At 39.5% G+C, this 23,991-nt stretch overlaps 1 protein-coding gene across 20 annotated transcripts in view; it reads left to right on the top strand.

Annotated features, from left to right (window-relative positions):
• JPH1 (junctophilin 1) overlaps positions 1-23,991 on the top strand; it is a 115,002-nt gene that overhangs the window by 41,644 nt on the left and 49,367 nt on the right. For 2 of the 20 annotated variants that reach the window (XM_042844876.2, XM_065585737.1), the window contains one exon: positions 7,811-8,067. The exons of 16 other annotated variants lie outside the window; for them this stretch is intronic. In XM_042844876.2, coding sequence (XP_042700810.2) covers positions 7,811-7,853 — 43 coding nt within the window. In that variant the 3' untranslated portion in view covers positions 7,854-8,067. Of the gene's footprint in view, positions 1-7,810; positions 8,068-8,827; positions 15,175-23,991 lie in introns of those variants that run through there. 2 more of the 20 variants (XM_065585738.1, XM_042844883.2) reach the window with 2 other exon arrangements.

Genomic DNA, 23,991 nt, shown 5'->3' with positions numbered 1-23,991 from the left:
CTGTTGAGAGAGAGATGAATCAGGTCCATGTTTCAGAACTGTGCAGGGAACCCAAACACTGGGTCAGACATTGCTATTGTTGAGACCCTAAATTCATATAGTCGCAGCAGCTCAAGCCAGTCAAGTACTCTGCTACTGACTTGCTTGAATGCTGCATCCATGGGCCAACAGATAAACAGTCAATGAGCTATAGTTGATTTTACTTGGACACAAAAGCCCATTGTGAGTCAAACTTGTTTTTCATTGGAAAGTGTTAGAGTGAACTGAAAGGGAAAAATATGTGACAGTGAACTCTCAATGTCTCTCTCTTAACAACACTAAGGCTTTGTCTACACTACACAGCTTTTAGCAACATGGCTGTGTCACCACAGTGATGCCGCTAAAAGTTGTGCAGTGTAGCCGCTCTTTGTTGGCTCTCCCGCCGACAAAAAAAAGTCCACCTCCAATGAGCAGCATTTGCATTGTCAGCAGGGGGGCTCCTGCTGACAACATGCTGTTCACACTGGCACTTGTCATGGCAAAACTTTTGTCTTTCCGGGTTTTTTTTTTTTAGCAGCTCTAAAAGACAAAAGTTTTGTTGTTCAGTTGCCAGTGTAGACAAAGCCTAACTCACAGCTTAACTCTTTTTAACCAAACACCTACAACATAACAATCATGCAGCCATAATGCGTCTGGTTCTTAGGGGCCCTATTTAAAATGGGCAAGTCGTTCATGTTTGAAAAACAGCTTGTATTCAATAGATGTAGCCTCGTTCACGATGTGCCAATTTGTAATATGACATATTAAACAAATAACAGAATATATCATAATCGTTCCAAAGGTGCCTAAATATGTGATTCTCAATGGATCTTTCTTTTCTCAAGAGTTCTGCTTTTGGCAGTAGCTGTGAAATATAATACATCAGAATCTTGCCAATTCTTGCTAATGACTGGCAGACCCAATGTGGATTACTGTATTTTACCAATTAGCAAGAGAAACATGACGACAAAACTTTAGGGATACTGCATCACAGGATGTACTTTGCTAATTTACCTTGACAAGTACAGTTTAGTTTTAAGTATTTATACTTCATAATATGTTAGTAAATGCACTGGAGCATAGTTGATAAAAATAAGGAAGCTTTACAGAGGAACCTTAGTACAGCAGTCTGCTATTAAATCTTTTCTAAGAAGTGGGGTGAGTCTATTGGGTGAGTTATCAGATTAGCAAAGTGAGAATTGGCAAAGTAGTTCTTTAGATAGAAAACATATTTCAAAATTACTCTCTTTTGTCATATAACATCAAATAAAGCAACTATTCTGACTGGTTTAGGAATATTCTGAAGGAATAAACAGTTGAAAATGATACATTATATCTGTTTAGAGAACTAAATGACTAACTTTTGTCCAATGTTTAAAAAACAAAACACATAATTCACAGGCACTACATACATATTTACTTAAATGTCTTCTCATTGTCTTCCAGACTAAAAGACTTATTTGACGTATAGGGTAAAAATCCCCTTTATAGAAATAGCTGTAATTTTTTTATGATTAGTTTTCTTTCTTAACATAGGCGCACCCTTTAGACAGTTGTTAGTAGGGCAGATAAATAACTGGTAGTATATTTAAAAAAAACAAGCCAATAAGGCTCCTTCAATAAACCTAAATAAAAAGTTTTAAGCAACTTAATATTTGTCATAGTATTACTAAAAGGGGGAGCAAGAGCCTGTCCAGACTGGAAACAGCATATGCATTTGTTACTGTGCTTAAGTGTGTCAGCGGAGAAGTCTGACTAAATAAGGCAATGCCGGAGTTGAACTTATCAGCATTTGACAGGAATATAGCCCGCTAACAGCTGAAACTGTAGCCCATCTTTTCTGTGCTATCATCAGCTCTCCGCGTTGCACACAGATGTATGTTTATCATCCGCTGTGTTGCTGACTGTGCTCAAAATGTATTCATCTGCATTTTTTTAACTTAAACCCAGAAGTTATGAATGATCTGTGGCTCCTAGAAAACTTCAGGGTCTGAATGCCCCAGTTAAAACTAGATTGAAAGACAGATCTAGTGTTCAGAAATACAAATCTAATTTGAATGTTTCTTTTCCAACAAATGCACAGGTGTTCTGCCAAAGATTGCTAGACATTTCAGAGCTCACTGAAGAAATGTCTTTTTTTAATGTTTAGAGAAAACAGGGTGGAAGGATATTAAGTGTAATTAATACGAATTAACAGTGTGTATTTCAATGCTGATGGGTGTCACTTGGCTAACACACTGTGCTGAAAAATTATCATGGATATCTTTTATGAATACGCCAATAACAAGTCCTAGTTGGTCTGATAGCCTTACCTTGCCATCAGGGTGTGATTTTTATGTCCATTGAAATCAGTGGCAAAATTGCCCTTGATTTCTATAGGAATATAATCAGGCCCTTAATGGGTTGATTTTTAAACAAATAATATACACATTAAAATATCCTTAATGTTATTTTCATAATGGGTTTCATATTTAAATTAAGCTTTTGGAGCCCAATCATGTGTTGAGCTAAGTGCACAGGGTTAGAAATTTTAACCCCGTTTGGAAATGTTACCCAACAGCTACTAAATTGAGGACTAAGCATCCTAGTCAGGTTATAAAATACCTGTGGTGCCAGCCACACAACCTAAGGCCATGTCTCCTGAAATTCAAAAGTGACCTGCAAAGGATTTTTTTTTTCCATTGTGTGTGTGTTCTTTATGCTGTTTAAAGGAGGCCTGAAAGGGGTTACCTTAAAAATATCAGGAGTGGCAAGTCTCTGGTAATCCTGGGTTATGCCGGGGGACCCCTTGGGAGATCTCACAGCCTGTTTATTGTGAGCTATGACATCCAACTGAAGGAACAGAGGTGATGAATCTTTAAGAAAATATACCTTTATCCAAAGTGCTCATTAGTGTTTGAAGTTAAATATGCATTAGAAGAAACTAAACTTTAGGACAGTGAATAGAAATCCCATCCCCATCTCACTTGTTCACCTTTCACTTTGTGTGTCTTTCTTTTTGTTTGATCTTTCTCTCTCTCTCTGGCTTCATTCCACTTTTCTTCTCCTTTCTTTCCTGTATTTAATACTGTATCTATTCATTTGTTGTTTTTGTTTTTCTTTTCACATTCTAGCTTCTCACATCTTTCTTTCCCTTCACTTGGTCTGATTCTGCACTGCCTTGTTATCATTTACATCTGTGCAAAGTAGGTGAAAAATGATGATGAGCAGAGAATTCTGGCTTGGTAGTGAGTTATACCTGCTTTGCATTGACTTTCATCAGGTGTAAATGGCTATGCAAAACAATGAAAAATCAGTCCCTCTGTGCTCTTTACCTCCTCCCCTATTTTATGTACTTCCTTCCCTCTCACAAAAAATTCCTCTTGCCATTTCACTAACCCCCACCCCCTTTTTTAACTGTAGCCCATCAATATCTCCCTCCTCCTCCTACTCCCATATCCATGTACCCATTCATTCACCCACTCACTCACCCTAATCCATAGGATTTGAAATAGTTGCCAGAGGACTAAACTACAATGTGAAGACCCAGTGTAACTAACAGTGGTCAACATCCAAGTGAAAAGCTAAATTCTCTGTCAGCAGAGGATTAGAGGGAGCTTGAAGTCTTACCAGGATGATCCAGATCACTATGTAAGAACCCCAGATCTTGTAAAAGAAGTTTAATGTATAATGTATAAAATGGGTAGGATGAAGCAGACAAATAGAGGCTTGAAATTGCATAATCCATATTCCTGAGGGAAAGGTCTTTACGCCCAATAACTTAAGGTCATTCCTAGACCTGAGAAAACAGGACAAATTCATTTTACAGTTGAAGTCCAGTGTGATGTTGTGCAGTCTATATGGTTTTAGAAAAACATGATAATAAGTGAATATAATGTAACTGGGATATGCTTCATGCAAAAGGTCTCTTGTAAGGTATCATTACAAAGCTTATAATCTACTGAGTGTGATCATCCTATTTGTAGAAATGTACCACTCTTGTATCTAAAACTAGAAATATAAAATATAACTCTGAGGGCCTATTGTAATTATGTAAAGTGTGGGCCATTAATGATGGTTTGGAATCTTGATGACTCCCATTAACAAGGACCATTGTCTGCAGATGGCTGTGTTTACCTGTTAGTCTTCCTGTATGTGTGTGTGCTGGCAAGTGGGCAATGAAGTCTTGCAGTGACATGTGATCATGTCACCTGAACTGGAATCCATCTTTAACCTGGGGCTTTTCCAGTGAGGGGGATGGACACCCAGAGGGACAAAGGGTTCCCGCCTTATGCAAAAGATATATAAAGGGGTGGAAGAGAACAAAGAGGGGAGGAGCCATCATGAAGAATCCCCTAGCTATCACCTAAGCTGGAACAAGAGCTGTACCAGGGGAAAGAATTGTGCCCAGGCCTGGAAGGTGTCCAGTCTGAGAAAAAGCTTACTGAAGCATCTCTGAGGGTGAGATTATCTGTATTCAGTTTGATTAGACATAGATTTGCACATTTTATTTTATTTTGGTGACTTACTTTGTTCTGTCTGTTACTACTTGGAACCACTTAAATCCTACTGTCTGTATTTAATAAAATCACTTTTTATTTAGTAATTTACTCAGAGTATGTATTAATACCTGGGGGAGCAAACAACTGTGCATATCTCTCTATCAGTGTTATAGAGGGCGAACAATTTATGAGTTTGCCCTGCATAAGCTTTATGCAGGGTAAAACGGATTTATCTGGGTTTAGACCCCATTGGGAGTTGGGCATCTGAGTACTAAAGACAAGCACACTTCTGTGAACTGTTTTCAGGTAAACTTGCAGCTCTGGGACAAGTGATTCAGACCCTGGGTCCGTTTTGGAGCAGACGGGAGTGTCTGGCTCAGCAAGACAGGGTGCTGGAGTCCTGAGCTGGCAGGGAAAACAGGAGCAGGGGTAGTCTTGGCACATCAGGTGGCAGCTCCCAAGGGGGTTTCTGTGATCCAACCCGTCACATCCAGAATGGCATTCTTAGCCTCTATTATCCCTTCCCTAGTTCCATAAGAAAGTGAACTATCACCTAATGATCAGGCGGCTGTGTTTCTGTATTGGGGAGGGTTGTTACCAATATAAGCCCTTCAGGGAATTTTGTGGGAGGAGGGGAGATTTTCCTCCCTGGGCACCTCCTGAGGAGTGCAAAGGGAACAGAGAGGAGCCAAAATCTGATCCAGAGCTAGTTTATGGGATCCAAAGTCCAGATTCACTGATAGGGCACTGTTTGCCTTTTCCTAAAGCTGCTAACTTTCGTGGTGTCATACGTCGTTCATCAGACCCATTTCAAGGTTCAGAATAAAACCCCGGCAGTTTCAGCTGAAAGATTTATTTTCCTCAGTTCACTGACCTGGAAACAAAGGTGTCTGTACTTCAGGAACTTTGTCATTCAGTAGCCTAGTGTTGCGAATACACATGAAAAGGGTAACTTTCTGCCCTCTGATTCCAGCTGGTACCAGAAGTGCATACCACTGAGTGGGAAGCTCACCTGAGTCAGCTTACTGTATAGATTCTATAGAGGGCTCACAACACAGCGTCATGGTTGTACAAGTTATTGTGAAGTGTGTAATATCTCACCCGTGGGAGAGGGTTTTGTATTTGTTTTTTTATCTAACTCCTTTCATACTAAAGGGATATATTAAATCATCTTTAGTGTAATGAATGGTAGTCCAGTGGCTGTGAAGGCATGTAGGCAGAGATGTTATCTATTCTGCAATAATTCAAACAGCCCTGAATATTAGAAATATTTTTAAGGTGGGAATATCAGCCAGGACACCAAGCTTATCCCCTCCCAGGGATGTCAGATAATGTTTAATTTGCATGTGGAAGACCATTAAAGAAAGGCAACAGAGACCTTTGTTTAACAGATTTATAGATTCTAAGGCCAGAGGGACTGTTATGATCATCTGTCTGAGCTCCTGCGTAACACAAGCCATAGATACTCAGCCATTATTTCCTGCATTGAGTCCATAACTGCTGGTTGAGCAGCTGGTTGAGCTAGACTTTATCTTTTAGAAAGACATCCAGTTTTGATTTAAAGACTTCAGTGATGAATAATCCACTATATCTTGCAAAGGGCATGGAAAAATGCACAGATAAAAGATAGACAAATAGAAATTATGATAGTGGATAACAGGTGAAATAAAGATATTGGTGGATAAAGTGATGATGAGAGAAAATCTATGACATCTAAAAAGTTGAGGAGGGTATTGGAAAACAGAGAGAAGAACAGGAAAGAGGGGTCAATTGTTTAATGTTAGGCCCCAAACGTGCTTGCAGATCCATGTAGGTGGACTCTTACGTTCATACTGAGCCAAAGGAACTCTGCACTTCTGCAGGGGTCTGCCCATGTGGCAACAATTGCAAGGTCGGGGCCTTAGTGTACAGTCTTAATTTTAGAGGTCTTTCAGCTATCAATTTAATTAATGCCCATTAATTAGATAAACCTTACAAATAGTCTCCCCTAAATCACCTCTTCCAGACTGAAAGGGTTGGAGGAGATTCTCTGAGATAAAAATTGAATTGACTATACTGAAGCAGTTTTAAAAAGAAAAGCCCATATATAATAGAATTCTTATATCATTGTTTCCAAATATTTAGTCTTATATGAGAATTTCTTTGTAAAAATTAACCTCAAATATCAGTTAACATATAGTCAGCATGCATCCATGTTACAGATTTGTTTTAAACTAGACTAATGCTTCCTTTCTACAATTAGGAATGACAAAATCCTATTTCTTTTTTTTTTTTTTAAACGATATTTACGTTTCAGTATCTTATCTGTTTGAATATAGCTCTCTTTAAATGGAAAAATCAAGTGAACATACAATCTGTTTTGCAATTGTAGTGCATTGTATATCAAACTTAAAATCACAAACAATTTGCACTAGTGTCATGCATGTATCTTCTTTTTTTTTTTAATGTCCAGTCCACTGTCATATGTGTATCAAGATGGTTGCAGATTAAAGGATAGTTTTACATTTTAAAATATCCTTTTATTGTAATTGTTGAATTATATTAGCATTTTATCAAGGCTGGTTCTAATTGTATATAAAATATCAATAAGTGGAAAAGCTAGGTACTGTTAGAAATTAGAAGTCTAATTTAAACATACAGTATTTGAACTTTAAAGGTGGGTGATTCTGTTCATCAGATTTTTACTATTGACAGATGTTTCATAAAGTAAGGAATTAATTAATGCAGTTTGGCAGTGTGATTGGCTTTTATGAAAGTTCAATGTATTATACTGAAACTATCCTGAAACGTCAGTGCATTGGATTCTCAAACTTTTGTATGTATATTCTTATTGAGTCAATCCTGCATAATAATCCCTTTCAGCCTCACAGTGAACTAATTATTTAGTTCTTATCATTTGCTATCTCACAGAAATCTCATGTTTCCCTGAGTTACTAAATTACAAGATTTTCATCATATGTGTCAGGTTTTAGCTTGGAATACTTTTTTAGCAGATTTCCAATTAGGCAGCAGTCAAAATAGATATAGAGCTTCTATCTTTAGACACCAATGTATTTTAAGGACATAATCACTATAGTTTTATACTAAAATGTACTTAGAAAAAATACTTGACTACAAATTTTTGTTTTATGAGTGGATGTGTCTGACCTGATTTTTTTCTAAACTATTCTTTCTACAATGCTTTCTTTGTAATAATCATTTTCTAATAAATAAAAGGAAGAATTTGGGCTGAACATTTCCTTTGACTATTTAAAAAATACATTTTGAACTTATTTTTAATTTTTTTTAAAACCTTCATTTCCTCTGCTAAGAAGAGAGAGGATTGGAACCGGGCAGTTACAAGCAGAAGTATGATCCCAGCCCATCAAAAACAAACAAACAAAAAAAACGGGCACCTACTAATCATAAGATATTTTTCTGCCAAGACTGAAGCACCTAATTTTGCCACAATCAAAGCTATATTTTCACTGGCTCATTAGACTACGTACAGTACTTGTGCACTGTAAATGTTCCTTGCCACCTCTGACTTGAATCTCTGCTTGATTAATGAATAGAGACATTAACATCATCTATAATTTATCTTTTGTACCATACTGTATACTAATATCTTAAAGAATATTATGTATTTGACAGATTCATCATCTGTATACCAACCAAGCATGTAAAAAAATTCTCTGTCATGGCTTATGTTAAAGGCATTTTTGTCAGTTGTGAATACTGCATTTCCAGCAATAAAAAGTACCGTATGTGTCTTGCTCATGTTTGCTTTCATGTTCTTAAAATAATCAGATTTTAATGATTTTCCTTCTATCATCTATGAAAATAGATTGAGTATGTTAGGATTTTCTACTTTTGGTTTTCCAAAACTGCTATATCAATTCTGTTCTCTCTCTGCACAGCACTTAAATTATTGAATGAGATCCAACAGAGAAATATCTTTCTATCATTTTATTTATTTCATCCATTCAAGATTCTATGCAAGATTCAATCTTGTACAATGGGCATATGCACTTTTAAACATCTGGAACACAATTTTCTGACTTTGTTGCCTGATATGTAGTGTACAGATCCTGCATTTGGGCACCAAAATACCTATTTTAGGCACACAAATGCCAATTTGTGTGCTTTAGCACAGGTGATTAAACTCGAAAACTGAACTCTGTTGAACTGGAATATCCTGTTCTATACACTGCACATTGTTAGTCTGTCATGGTAAATTTAAAGGGACATTGTCTGAGAGTTTAGACTTAACATTTAAATGTCATAAGTTACTCCATTTACATATTTCATATGCAAAACAAAATCCAAATTCTGTTCTTTTTTCACAGATATACATCAGGAGGTACCTTACCAAGGACAATGGAATTATTCCAAATGTAAACCGTGTAAATGAGAATAGAATTTGATTTTCCTCCTTTTTATTCATTTGAAATTTTTTTCTCTTTCTTGGTGTTTGGGGTCAGGAAAGTGTGGCAGGAAAAATTATTGCTGGTGTTTATAGTAATGACCATCAGCCTGCATATGTAAATAACTGGCCAGTGCCTTCTTGAAGTAGTTAGTACCATAAAGCCAGCCCCACAGTTTTTTCCCCATCAGTGGGTTATAAGGGAGGGTTATCAGGCAATATGGACAGTTACCTGAAATATTTGTGGGGAGAACTGTTGTCTATGAAGAGTGTACCGCAGTAAGAAGCCCCACTCCTTCTTTCCCTTCCCCACAGGAGAATGAGTAATGGCCTTCCCCTCTACCCATGAAGGTGTAAGGAGAGGAATCTGTTCTGGTGTTTGTTTGGAATAATAAAATAAATTGGGCAGGGCTGGAGGTTGTTCTATGATGGGGATTGATTCAAGTGTTAGGTTTTGTTGCTGGTGGAGGGGATTTGATCTGGACATTTAGTTTATTGGAGATGGCAAAGAGAAATTGCAGAGCTGATAGATGGATGTTGCTGCAAAGGAAAATTTGGATACGGCGTTTTAATAATAATAATAATTAAATGGAGATATCCCATCTCCTAGAACTGGAAGGGACCTTGAAAGGTCATCGAGTCCAGCCCCCTGCCTTCACTAGCAGGACCAAGTACTGATTTTGCCCCAGATCCCCAAGTGACCCCTTCAAGGATTGAACTCACAACCCTGGGTTTAGCAGGCCAATGCTCAAACCACTGAGCTATCCCCCCCATGCAGTGGCAGAGAATTGCTGGAGGGCAATATAGGGGAAATATCTTGGGGGGTAAACTGTGTCAGGGACATGTATGAGATGAAATAAGGGAAATTGCTCAGGAATCCTAGGCCCCAATTCTGACCATATTAGCATGATTATAATTCTCAATCCTTTGTTGAAAGTTGCAGAGGGCAGAAATGAGCACTGATATTTGAATGGTAGGAGGTAAGTGACTGCAAGATAGGAACTGAGGAAAGGTGATCTTGTTGTTAAGGCACAGAACTAAGTCGGGATATCTGGGTCCATCCCCATCTCTGTCACTTCGTGTTTTGATATTTGCCAAGTTATTTAGGCCAAAATTTTCAAACATGAGTGCCAAGAGTTAGGCCTTTAAATACATGGCCTGACTTTTCAGAAGTGCTGAGCACCCATAGCTCCCACTGAGGGCAGTGTGAGTTTTCCCATTGACTTCAAAGTACCTTGGATTAGGTATTTAGAGAGAGATTGGAGATGAGTGCAATTGGCTTCTGAGCAACGCATGAATATGATGGTGTCAGCATGCTGATGCACCTGAATAACACTTACAGAACAAAGACCAATTAGATTTAAAACAATTTAAGTTTGAGGTTTCCAAGATGTTACAGGTGGGGGGAGGGAAACTAGTATAAAAACAGTAAATGTTTAAGATGCAAACTAACTTGCAAGAGTCTAAAAAAAAATCAGTTTCCTAATCAGATCTTTTACAATTAATCAGGGTAATGTCAGACAATTATTATTGTGAGGATGTAGACATATCTGTCACTAGAAAAGAAAAGGAATCTATATTTCTTTTGTTTTAAAGATTTTAAAATAACTTTGTGTACAACAAAATCTGTGTGATATCAGCTGGAACTTCTTAAGCATACAGTTTTCAATAGCAATAAACACATATATTAGACCAGCTGTTCTCAAACTGGGGATCATGACCCTTCAGGGGGATCACGAGATTATTATGTGGGGGGTTTCGAGCTGTTAGCCTCTGCCCCAAACCCCACGTCACCTCCAGCATTTATAATGGTGTTAAATATATAAAAAAGTGATTTTAATTTATAAGGGGAGGGGTCTCACTCGGATACTTGCTGTGTGAAGGGGGTCAGCAGTACAAAAGTTTGAGAGCCACTATATTAGAGACGTGAAAATGAGTAAGTTGTACATTGTTAATTAGACCAGCAGTGCTTTTTCTACCCTACCAGAGCAATTTTTTCTCTCTCTCAGGCCTGGTCTACACTAGGGCTATGGCTACACGACCAGACTTAGTGACATGGCTGTGCCGCTACAGCCATGCCGCTAAAAGGCACACAGTGTAGCTGCTGTTTGTTAGCAGGAGAGAGCTTTCCTAATGAGAAAAAACTTCCACCCCCCACAAACAGCAGCGGCTTTGTCTGCAGGAGAGCTGCAAAGCTTTGTCAGCAGGAGAGCGCTCCTGCTGACAAACCGCTGTTCACACCAGTGCTTTTCGTTGCTAAAACTTTAGTCATTCGGGAGTGTGTTTTTTTTAACACCCCTGAACGACAAAAGTTTTGCTGACAAAGTGTCAGTATAGGCAAAGCCTAGGAAATTAGGTCGGTATAACTATGTTCGACGGGGGTGTGAAAAAACCACACTCCTGAGCGATGCAGTTAAACTGATTTATCCTCGGTGCAGACAGCATTAGGTTAGCAGGAGAATTCTCCCATCAACCTAGCTGCCACCTCTTGGGGTGGTGGATTACCTATGCCGATGGGAGAACCCCGGCCATTGGCATGTGTAGAGTATTCACTGAAGCGCTGCAGCTGTACCGCTGCAGCTGCACTGCTGCAGCGTTTTAAGTGTGGAGGAGCCCTAAGTCAGACTAGCTTTCCTGGGGAAAGTTCAATTATTCAGAAATACCAGGGCGTGAGTTTAATGAAAATTATAATTTTTCTCTAAGTACTGGATCTGTTGCCATGTTCTATTGTGGATAAGATCAACATATGTCCTGTTAGTATTAGGAGTACCATGTGCATTTTTCATCTTCCTCAGGTGAAAGAGTATTAAACAAAGAAGTTACACTTGAGGATTTTGAACTAAGTTGTTTACATGGGCAAATAGCAAAGGATGATCTGCCCTTCCCCCTTCATTGTTAAGTGGTAGATTGTTGCTATGGTGATCACTCTTTCCATCTCATCAGCGATAACCTGGTTTTCCACATCATCTGAATAGCTGCAAGCAAAGCATGATGTTTATTATATTTTTCTAAAATGGGTTAATATTGTTTTACTACATAGTTATTGAACTGGGACTTACAACACTGAGATAAAGTGAATGTATACAAGATGGTCCTAATTCTGTCGTATATAAATTGGTATTAGTGCATTCATTAAAATAAATTTAATTTTAAATCCTTTAACTGTTAAGAACTTAAAGTGGAAATTTTTTGAGATGGTTTATTCTTGTTTGGGTATAGGAGATTGATCTGATCATCTGTTGTCTTTTAGAAGGATGTAAGATAAGAACCAGTAATATATACGTGAAAAAGTTATCAGTTCCTTGATTAATTTATCAATTAAATAATTTGTTGTTTGTTAGCTAATACAGTGAAAACAGGATTTTTATATTAGCAATAGTAACACTCCACTTCAACAGTTTCATTCCCTTTTAATGCAACTATATTCTGTTAGGAGCACAGTTAAGAATATGATTAATATAATTTTTTAAAATATTTTTTCTCAAACTTCAGTAATACTTATAAGGTTTAGGGTTGAAAAGTTCTGAAATTCTGGTTTAAACTATACACAACTATCATTAGTCAGCATTTCTGTTTCCCTGTTCTGTAAATTACTCTTAGGCCATGTCTACATGACTGGGACTATAACCGCATAACTACAGTGCTGTATCTATCCCGGTATAACCCCATAGTGTAGACACGACCGTAGCAAAGGAAGGGTTTTTCCCTTGTTGTAGAGTCTTTCAATGGTTCGGGGAACCATTGAAAGACTTGCCAGAAACAGAGAGGAGTGGAGGAGCTTTGTCACTGCCCTAAACGCCAGAGGTGTAATGGGAACATGATGATGATGTAGGAACACCACCTCCCTGAGCAACAGTAGGTAGTTCAACAGAAGCATTCTTCTGTTGATCTAGCTGTGTCTACACTGAGGTGTAGGTCGGCATAGTTATGGCATCAGGGGTGTGGATTTTTGAGACTTCTGGGCACTGTAGCTATGTCAACCTACATTTTAAGTGTGCACCAAGTCCTATTTTACTATTGTTGTTATATCACATTGTACTAGAAGCATCCCCAAATGGGGATTGTGTAGTTTATCATGGGACGTACTTCTTCTATGTTGTAGAGATTTCTACAGAAGGTGGAACTTCATATAGAGTTTATGGGCTACACAGAGCCTTGCACAGACCACCTGCGCATACCATAAGATCACAATATTGCAACAAAACCTATGTGATTACAGCCAAAAAGCATGTGTATGACAGACTCTTCATTTTGACGTGCATTACACATACACCAAAAGGCTAACACCCATAGTGCACAAGGATGCAATAAAAACTGTTCAAAGCTGTATTCTGTATTGCCAGTTGACAAATAAATGGCTTTATGTATTTCCTATTTTATGCAAGCGTCAATATGTATAGGGGAAAAGTTTTTTGAAAGTTTTCTTTGGAGAGTTTCTTTTCCCATTTTTTCTGAAGAATATGGATACTCTTTTCATTTACACAGCAGGAACAATATTAGAGAAAGATCATATCTGCCACAGAATAACTTTAGTCGGCACGTAGTCCATTATCCGCTTTATGTACTGCAAGTCCACTTGAGAGTATTACAAAGCTGCAGTGTTCCTCAAAGACTTCTACAGCACTTAGATCTGTAATTCAACATTTGGAAGCATCCAAAATTATCTGATGTGAAAATATTGATGGGGATCTTGACTACTGTCTAGTAGTGTACTAAACTTTTTCAACCCTGTATACATACAACATTGTGATGTCTCTAATATTATGCTGCCATAGGCACTCTTCCCGTTACGAGTTCTTGACCCATGTTTGTGATGCGACATTTTGCTAAATAGTGTCAAAGATAATCTCTCAAGTGAACAATATTTAAGGTGATATGTTAAGACATTCATCTTTTAGCACAAATACAAATGTGTTTCTGATAGAGCCAATTTTAGGATTATTATTGGTGTTCTTTCAAGTAAGAAGGGGATCTCTATGTGCACTGAGGCTAGAATAAGTCACCTTGAATTACCTTGAATTGAAGCATTTGAATTACCAAAATGCTTAAATCTTTTGGGGCTAGCAATTGGCTGAATACCAAGGATCTAATCCCCTTACTCTGTGCAATGCTGAGTAAGTGGGCTTTGCACAGGGGCACTCCATGAAAACTGGAGAGATGGAATATTCCACTGAGGCTGCAGAGCACATGAAAGAAGTTCCTGACAAAGCGTGTGGCATAGCTCCACAGCCACGAGAGCTGTCAAAGGATTGTCAGAGTGTCCATGAACTCTGCCACATCTCTGCTCAATGCCCATCATAAACAACCAGTATGGCGTAACCTATTGAACCCTTGCAGAGCTATGCACCAAAGCTCATAAGGCACACAACCCTCCTATGTAGCCTTTCTGTGATTTGTTCACCTGCACAGCAGATACCTATTTGTCCTACGTGCCTGCAAGGGGCAGGGCAGGATCTGATGCTATCCATGTGTTTTTATCTGAAAAATGCTAACACCAGGACAGTTAACTCCTGGTCTTCTTCCCCGCGTACTCGATGGAGTGGTGAACACCTGGTCCAGCGACCAGATGAAATACTGGAGCCGGAAGTCCTATGAATCCTTATTGTTCTAGAAAAGGTAAAGGACACTGAATTTACTGGTCTGGAATTGTAGGAATATTCTTAACTGGGCCTTGCCGACTTACTTGCCTTCCACTCCAGGTCTGGGATATTTCTACTGTTCAGCCCTCTGGAAGGGATAAAATGTATTCCGTTGGAGTATGGATATAGTTGGGAACTTGAAGACCTGGGGGGGAAAAATCACTCAAGCAAAATGGCAGCCAGAGAAGAAAATAAGTTAAACAGTCAAGTTGTACACATGTGATTTAGGATTTGTATGTAGGGGGTTCTTATATTTTGGAAATACTTTCTAATTTATTTTTATAACAGTGCCCATTTCTGTTGCCTCTGGAGACCATGTAGAAATTTATCCATTACAAAACTGATGTAACAAATAATTGTAAAAAGAAGATTCCCCACCTAGGATCAGAATATAAATGTTACCTCTCCCCAGCTGCTCATGCAAAAGTTTGTCTAGGCTATTATATGCACGCGCGCACACTCTCTCTCTCTCTCTCTCTCTCTCTCAAGTAATATTTCAGGGTTTTTTTTTTAAATGATCCTACATTGTGGTAAAGGGGAGCCAAATAGATTTTGTGACTTGGCTGATATAATTTTTCCTGACAGTTTTCTAGGGTTACCATATCTATTAAATAAAAAAAGAGGACCCTCCACGGGCCCTGGCCCCGCCCATTTCCCCGGCCCCCTTGCCTCCGGACCCTGCGCCCCCAGCCGGGCACTTCCCCTCCCGGGCTCCGGCGGCGCAGGGTCCGGAGGCCTGGGGGCTGCCTGAAGCCAGTAGCGCTCGGGCAACCCGGCTCTGTTTAAGAGCCGGGCTGCCCGAGCGCTACCAGCTTCGGGCAGCCCCCATGCCCGGCTCTTAAACAGAGCCGAAGAGTCGGGAGGAGCAGAGCCGCAGAGGCTCTGCTCCTCCGCTGACTCTTCGGCTCTGTTTAAGCGCTACCGGCTTCGGGCAGCCCCCGTGCCTCCAGACCCTGTGCCGCCGGAGCCCGGGAGGGGAAGTGCCCGGCCGGCGGCTGGGGTCCGGAGGCAAGGGGGCTGCCTGAAGCCCATAGCGCTCGGGCAGCTCGGTTCTTAAACAGAGCCGAAGAGTCGGGGAGGAGCAGAGCAGCCGCGGCTGGAGGCTCTGCTCCTCCCCTGACTCTTCGGCTCTGTTTAAGAGCCGGGCTGCCCAAGTGCTACCGGCTTCGGGCAGCCCCTGTGCCTCGGGACCCTGCGCCCCCAGCCGGGCACTTCCCCTCCCGGGCTCCGGCGGTGCAGGGTCCGGAGGTATGGGGGCTGCCCAAAGCCCGTAGCACTCGGCTCTTAAACAGAGCCGAAGAGTCAGGGGAGGAGCAGAGCCGCCATTTTCCCGGACATGTTCGGCTTTTTGGCAATTCCCCCCGGACGGGGGTTTGAGTGCCGAAAAGCCGGACATGTCCGGGAAAAAGAGGACGTATGGTAACCCTAAGTTTTCAAAGCTGGCTCTATTCCTCAGGAGTGTTAAAGCAGACAAGTTTGATATTAAAAGAAATACATTCAGAGCACTTTAATGTCTTTCATGTCTGTGGGTATCCTTTATTGCTTCCATAAGAAAATACATGTAACTTTGAAATGCAGTTGTGTTTGTCATCCTATATATTAACCTGCTGCCAAGAAGCTTTACTACTACTTTGTTGGCCAATCGTCTAAAAAGACACAGGCAGACAAACCATTGGTGCCTGCTAGTAGAATGGCTGCTCTCTCAAATTTAAATGTGCAGTTTCAAAGATAAGCTTATCACTACTAGATTAAAACTATCTTGATGAAAACAAGTTCCTCTGCTCCTCTGGCTTCCAACTGGACCTGTGTACGTCTCTGGCCTACTATCAGGAACAGTCACATTCACAGACTTTGCACTCCCTGAACATTATGACAGCCCTAGGCTGGCATCGCTGCCAAAGCCAGACACTTTAAATGGAGTGGAGCATACACTGAACATTGTCAGGCAGGGCAAATTGGAGATCATCTTCCTGGAGGGAGGCCATGGACCTCATCATTTCCCCAAAAGGCATAGGATGGGCTGGACCAATGAGGATGGAGGAAAGGAGCTTTCACTGGAGTCAGTAGGGTGAGGAGCAAGAGCAGAGCCAGTGAGAAATCTTTTTTTGCTCACCCCATATGGCCAGGATGCGGAACGGACCTAAAATGGTTAAATGAGGTTGTGTCCTAGAGATGGTTCGGTTCACAATTTGATTGTTCACAATTTTCATCAATTAAGAACCTTCCTCAATAGATTTATTGTGTTCTTACCTCCACACTGCCATCAGAGGTACTTGTACTTCAAGATTGTGCTCCATTGTCAACACAGAATCCCCTCATTTGGATGTGCGGTGGTCTTTAGGGCCTTCAAAGTTTTGACAATGTATCTGTGAGGAGTCTCAGTAACTAAATCTACACCTGGATGACTTCCTAGCTGAGTGGACACTTTGAGATGAAGCATCTTAACCTGTAAATAGTTCACCCTTATTACACCTTGTTATTCACAATCAACATAGAAGAATGTTCACAAGCATGCTCTCCTCTTTGAGTTCTCTTGTGAGGTGGAAATACTCTCCACCTTTTTGGAAATACACAAAAAAGTTATCTTCTACCTAGAAATTGTGTTTGAAAATCTCTACAACATTCACTGATGGAAGAACCTAGTAGTCACTTTACATTTTGCCTGAAATTAGTTCCAGGAACTATCTCGTATGTAAGACCACATTATACCTTCCTCTATTTTGCAATTCACAAGTGAAAAGACCTAGACAACTTCTAGTTACATTCCTTCTTTCCTGCCGGGTATTGCTGAAATCAGGAGTTCTGGAACAATTTGAATAGTGGGGGTGCTGAGAGTAATTGAACCAAATCGTAAACCCTGTATATAATGGAAACCACTTCAAGCCAGGTGATGCAGCAGCACACCACACACACACCCCTGCCCACACCCCTAGTTCCAGCACCTATGGCTGTAATTGTAAGAAAAGAGTTATTTTTCCCCACCCATCATTTTAATTTTCTTTATTTTGGCTACACCACTCCAGAGACACTCCCCGTTTGGTTATACTTGTCTTATTTTCTATGCCTTTTCATCTTGTAGACTAGCTGCTTTTGGATCTTAATTGCTGAAAGCATATCATATTTCCTATTAACGTGTTTGGTTCCTTGCCTCTTAAAACTTCTGTTCTCTGACATAAGCCTACCACTGTTAAGAGGCAATACCATTTTTCTGGAAACTTGCTTAAACATGTGCTTTGTTCCACTTGCATATATACTATGGAAATGTCATCTAAGGAATCACAGTGAAAAAGTGGCAGGCCTTTCATGGATATTCTCTGCTGTGATTAGTGGCACTGCTTGTCTGACCTATAACCTTTCATCCTGGAAAGTACAAAAACCAAAACTACAGCTAGGAAACATGATGCATTTCTTCCAAAAGGTATTGTAAAAACAGAGAGCACGCAAGCGGGGGGATTGATCAAAACAGTATCTTTTGGTAAGCAGCACATGCACACCCGAGGTGTTTTTATTTTTTAATATCAGTGTGCCCTGTGCTGCCTCATGCTCCCACATGAGGACATAAAGGGCAGGGCAACCCTTCGTCAGTTCCCTCTTACAGTCTGTGGCAATCAGACAGAACATGACAAGCATCCAACACACTAGTTCTTAGCTCTTAGTTTCAGACTGAACTTCTTCAAAACCTTCCAAAGTCTCTAGAACTACTTCTGATCTCCTACATTCAACCACTGTTAACTAACCTGTCCTCCCTGGACTGAACTCTACTGGTCAGACCTCCCCTTACAGGGCTCTTTAGTACGGCAGATTTGAAACCTGGGGGCTTCAAGCCCTGGCTATCCGACAATGGACTAATTCCCCTAAAGGAGGCACACAGTTGGTGTTACTTCTGCTGGGGAAATCCCATATTCCGAGCAACTTGTTCTTCTCTGCTAGAAGCATTCAAGTCACAAGGCTGAAATTGGTTCTTCTGAAACAGTCCATGATGGTTGTGTCAGATCCCAAGGACATGAGTTTCAGAATCCTGCTAATGGACAAGCCAGCGCCCTACCAAGCAGACAGGTGATGCCTAAGACTAGCGGAGAAGACAATGCCAAGGAAAGATCCAACACTGATGTCTTTACTAGCTAGTTTTTGGTGTAGTCTGCTTCACCTGCTTTGTGTCTGAAACATTCTGGCATTATATCCAAATGCCAGTGTGCTGTGTTCTTCTATCAGGGGAAATTAGATATTTGCAAATCAAAGCACCGTCAAAGCCTATTATTTTTGCTTGTTTCCAATGTTCAGACTCATGATCTTTAACATATCATAATATGAGCAGCTTGATTCATCTGGGGTGTAAGCCATGTGCGTTCTGTCACCCCTGCACCTGAGGACCTACCCCTAGGGGAGAGCTTAGACCCTTTGCTACCTTTGAGAGACTCAAACCTCAGCTGTTCAAATACTACTAGTATCTAACTTACCAAATTGACTTGCACATTTCAAGCATTGCTCTCACTAAAAAACTGATATGGAAACTGTTAAGTACAGAAAAACTAATCATGGCGGAGTTTATTAACCTTTTTCTAGGCATTTTGTACCTGACTAAGGGGCATGAATGAGTGCAGAAAAGGAAAGGTTAAATTAAGAGTTATTCACAATCAATTTAGTGTGTAATTTAAGACTACTCTATAGGGGACATTAACTGCAAAAAGATGATTTCTTTAAACAAAAATTTATTGAGTAAGATTTTAAACACAGAGAGATACTGAAGAACTATTGAAAAGACTTCAGCAGGACTAAGATCTCTCTAGATTTTAGCCTTTTGAATAATATGAATTCATAATGTCAATGTGTCCATTATTTAAACAAATGTTAGCTACTCTTTCCTTTCCAGAGCTCTGAACATCCATATTAGTCCTATAAATTCTGTAATGATGTCTCACAATGGGTTGTTTTGTCTGCCTCTGTTGTACATTCTATTCTTTAACATCCAACCCAAAACTATCTCAGCTCATATGCTGTGTTGTTTTGCAGTGTGTCCTATCTATCAACATTTGCTATTGGGATTTCATTCCACGCTATTTTTATTCTGAGCAATGACCAGTGCTGGGATATATTTATGTTCCATAGCTATGTGAAGAGAAAGGTGGCAAATGAGCATGATGCCTCCATGTAATGCAACTGTAGTTTTTTCTTTAAAGTAAGCCTTTGTATATTGCTATTTTTGCTTACATCATGAACATTTATGGAATTCAGACTCAATTATTATAGCAGAAGTGTAATCAAATGAGACAGTGATGAGTATCAAAGTCTCCTATTAAAAATCCAAGACATACTCTTAACAGTATTTTTGAATACTGCATTTAGACATCTCATACTGCAAAACTAGTAAAAATAGCAAAATATTTTTGATATATTTCAGGATAAAAATAAATTATTTTTAAAAAATTAAAAATCAGATTTTTATTTAAATCAGATTATTTTGATTTAAATACAGATTTTTTTTAAATAAACCAGTTACAATTTATTTGAAATGGACATCCTATGTTAAGACCAAAGCTGCTTATAATCTATTCATCATTTAAATGAATTGTAAAAAAATAATAATTATGCAGTACTTGTTTGCTGTCAGGTTTAAGTCAAACGACTGAACTGGTGGAAATCACTGGCTAAGCACCTGGAGGGGAGCTTGTTGAAGTGCTAAAACAGATTTTGACAGCAGTAGCCTCTTTTGCACGTGCAGAGAGAATATTTCTTTATTTCACTTTACTCAGCTAGCTAATTCTTAAAGGACACGGTGACCAGAAACATTACGTTCAATTCACCAACTATAGATAATGCTTCCTTTATTTAATAAAAAAGTTAGTTTTAAATGCAAAAAATAAACATTTTGATAAAAGAAAAAGATTGTATCCAGCATACTTAAGATAGTTTTATTTAATTAAAAATGCTGGTTTTGTGTATTTAGTTTAATTGCATTTCCATCCAAATAAAGCCTGACATAAATCACAAATTAAAAAAATCTAATAAATAAGAAATGCATCATACACCATTTTCTTACATAGTAATTTAAAAAAAAAATTAGACTGTTATGCCATATAATTGCTTAAATAAAGATGTATAACTATAGTGTATCCAAAAAGAAGCACCAGATTTTAAAAAAGCTATATTTAGTTGCAAATCAACATGTTTTAATGGTTACTCACCAGTGAAAATCAACCTTTCTTTCAGATAATAACTAAAGTACAAGCGCAATTAAAATCAATTATTTAAATCAAAGTTTTCTTCTTTAAGTCATTATCAAAATTGGTGATTAAATCAATCCACCCTTGTATATTTGCACATTACACAAATAATGCAGATTTATTTTTCACACAATTGGCCTAAATCCCTGACAACTGAAATGTGTTCTAACTGGTCAAGTTATTTAATGTAAAATTAAATTTGTTCTAATAATCAGCCTCAGATGAAGGAGCACAAATATACAACATGTATGCTGTCTATTTTCCTGTAACATCATATGAGAATAGTTCACTTCTCAGGCATGTGTAACACTGCAGACTTTTATGCCCTAAAAGTTAAATGGATTATTCTAGTGGACCAGATCCCAGCATATAGGAGATGGGATATATGGACCCTTCTTAAGTACTTTTCTTAAGTGATTTGTCTGAATGAATCCATCCATGGGTAGATCTAGTTGAAGGTTTTCTAACTAAAAGCTGGGGGGGGGGGGGGGAATATTCCCCCTTCCCTGGAATTGCCAACATTTTTTTGTTTTACTATTGTTTTTTTAAATGCAAAAACAAGTTCTCAAATGAAAAATTTCAGTAATCATTTTGATAACATTTTGAAAAAATATTGAAGAACTTCCTCACTGATGCAAAGCTCTTAAATATGAGACTCCATGAGTAATACTTTCTTTCATTTCCAGTTTGTTAGGAGAGTCTCTCTCATCTTGGCAGACAATGCCCTGGGCATCAGTTATACACACCTTCGTCACTTCCTATCTGGATTACAGTTATTCGGTATACCTGGGCATGGAGCCATCAACCCTTTGGTAACTCCATATAGCAGAATATGCATATTTAAAAAAAAAATCCTACCATAACAAAACACTGCTCTGCATGCACATTTTTCCCCTTGGGGAGAGAACAACTCATAATGATAGATGTTAATCACGTCACTTAATGCTCTATAGGAAGGTGCTCAGATACTATGGTAATGAGGTTAGTATGACAGCCTCCGTAGAATAGCTTTAGTATGTTGTAACATCAGAAAAAATATGTAAAAATAAAATGTGATTGATTCCCTTAACATTTCATTTTGTCATTCATCATGACCCTCCCACCTTGCAATTTGTGGATGTACTGTTGATTTCTATGGGAGTTTTGTATACACGGAGCTTTGCAGCATTGGGCACTAAATGGGTAAAAGGAAAAAAGCAAATATTAAAAAGGTTCTTCCATGAAGATATGGTATGTTAGCAACAAGAAGAAAGTCAAGGAAAGTGTGGGCCCCTTACTGAATGAGGGAGGCAACTTAGTGACAGAGGATGTGGCAAAAGCTAATGTACTCAATGCCTCTGTCTTCACAAACAAGGTCAGCTCCCAGACTACTGCACTGGGCAGCACAATATGGGGAGGAGGTGACCAGCCCTCTGTGGAGAAAGAAGTGGATTCACCAAGGGCAAGTCATGCCTGACTAACCTAATTGCCTTCTATGAGGAGATAACTGGGTCTGTGGATGAGGGGAAAGCAGTTGGTGTGTTATTCCTTGACTTTAGCAAAGCTTTTGATACGGTCTCCCACAGTATTCTTGACGGTAAGTTAAAGAAGTATGGGCTGGATGAATGGACTATAAGGTGGATAGAAAGCTGGCTAGATCTTCGGGCTCAACGGGTAGTGATCAATGGCTCCATGTCTAGTTGGCAGCCAGTATCAAGCGGAGTGCCCCAAGGGTAAGTCCTGGGACCGGTTTTGTTCAATATCTTCATTAATCATCTGGAGGATGGCGTGGACTGCACTCTCAGCAAGTTTGCAGATGACACTAAACTGGGAGGAGAGGTAGATACGCTGGAGGGTAGGGATTGGATACAGAGGGACCTAGACAAATTAGAGGATTGGGCCAAAAGAAACCAGGTGAAGTTCAACAAGGACAAGTGCAGAGTCCTGCACATAGGACGGAAGAATCCCATGCACTGCTACAGACTAGGGACCAAATGGCTAGGCAGCAGTTCTGCAGAAAAGGACCTAGGGGTTACAGTGGACGAGAAGCTGGATATAAGTCAACAGTGTGCCCTTGTTGCCAAGAAGGCTAATGGCATTTTGGGCTGTATAAGTAGAGGCATTGCCAGCAGATCGAGGGACGTGATCATTCCCCTCTATTCGACATTGGTGAGGCCTCATCTGGAGTACCGTGTCCTGTTTTGGGCCCCACACTACAAGAAGGATGTGGAAAAATTGGAAAGAGTCCAGCGGTGGGCAACAAAAATGATTAGGGGGCTGGAGCACATGACTTATGAGGAGAGGCTGAGAGAACTGGGATTGTTTAGTCTGCAGAAGAGAAGAATGGGGGGGATTTGATAGCTGCTTTCAAACTACCTGAAAGGGGGTTCCAAAGAAGATGGATCTAGACTGTTCTCAGTGGTATCAGATGACAGAACAAGGAGTAATGGTCTCAAGTTGCAGTGGGGGAGATTTAGGTTGGATATTAGGAAAAACTTTTTCACTGGGAGGGTGGTAGAGCACTGGAATGGGTTACCTAGGGAGGTGGTGGAATCTCCTTCCTTAGAGGTTTTTAAGGTCAGGCTTGACAAAGCCCTGTCTGGGATGATTTAGTTGGGAATTGGTCCTGCTTTGAGCAGGGGGTTGGACTAGATGACCTCCTGAGGTCCCTTCCAACCCTGATATTCTGTGATTCTATGAAAAGAGGAAATTAGTGAGAGCAGGACCTTCTGTTATTGACCACACAGAACTCTGAGCTTTAAGAACTTGGCATTTATTTTTCCAAAGACTGTAATTAGAAAGCAGATAATAAACTTCAAGAAAGTAATGTTACTCATTATTTAGGAGATTCAAGAAACCGCTTGAAAGCAATTAGGAGGAGCCATATGATTGATAAAGAGCACAGGTTCATTAAGAACTGATTGAGTCAGACACACTGTATTGTTCTCTGAAGAAAAATCAGTTTCTGTGGGAAAATATAACAAGGTACACTTAACTTATACTTATACTAAAGCTTTTGATAATCCAACAGGAAAGGCTAATAAAATAATAGTTGAGATGCTATCTGGTTACTAAGAATATTATAGTGTTTATTCAGAATTTTCTGAGAGGTGGAAAACAGAATAATTAATGGTGTGCCTTTATACTGGGGAGAAACCTGATTACTAGAAAGGTTTGTTTTGAGATCAGTATCTTCAATAATGTGCTGGAGAAGTACAGTAAATTGTACATTGGTCACATTTACAGAT

Source organism: Chrysemys picta, chromosome 2, assembly GCF_011386835.1.
Source record: "Chrysemys picta bellii isolate R12L10 chromosome 2, ASM1138683v2, whole genome shotgun sequence".
NCBI lineage: Eukaryota > Metazoa > Chordata > Testudines > Emydidae > Chrysemys > Chrysemys picta.
The sequence above is the reverse complement of the archived record's forward strand: the minus strand, read 5'-3'. Positions and strand labels throughout refer to the sequence as shown.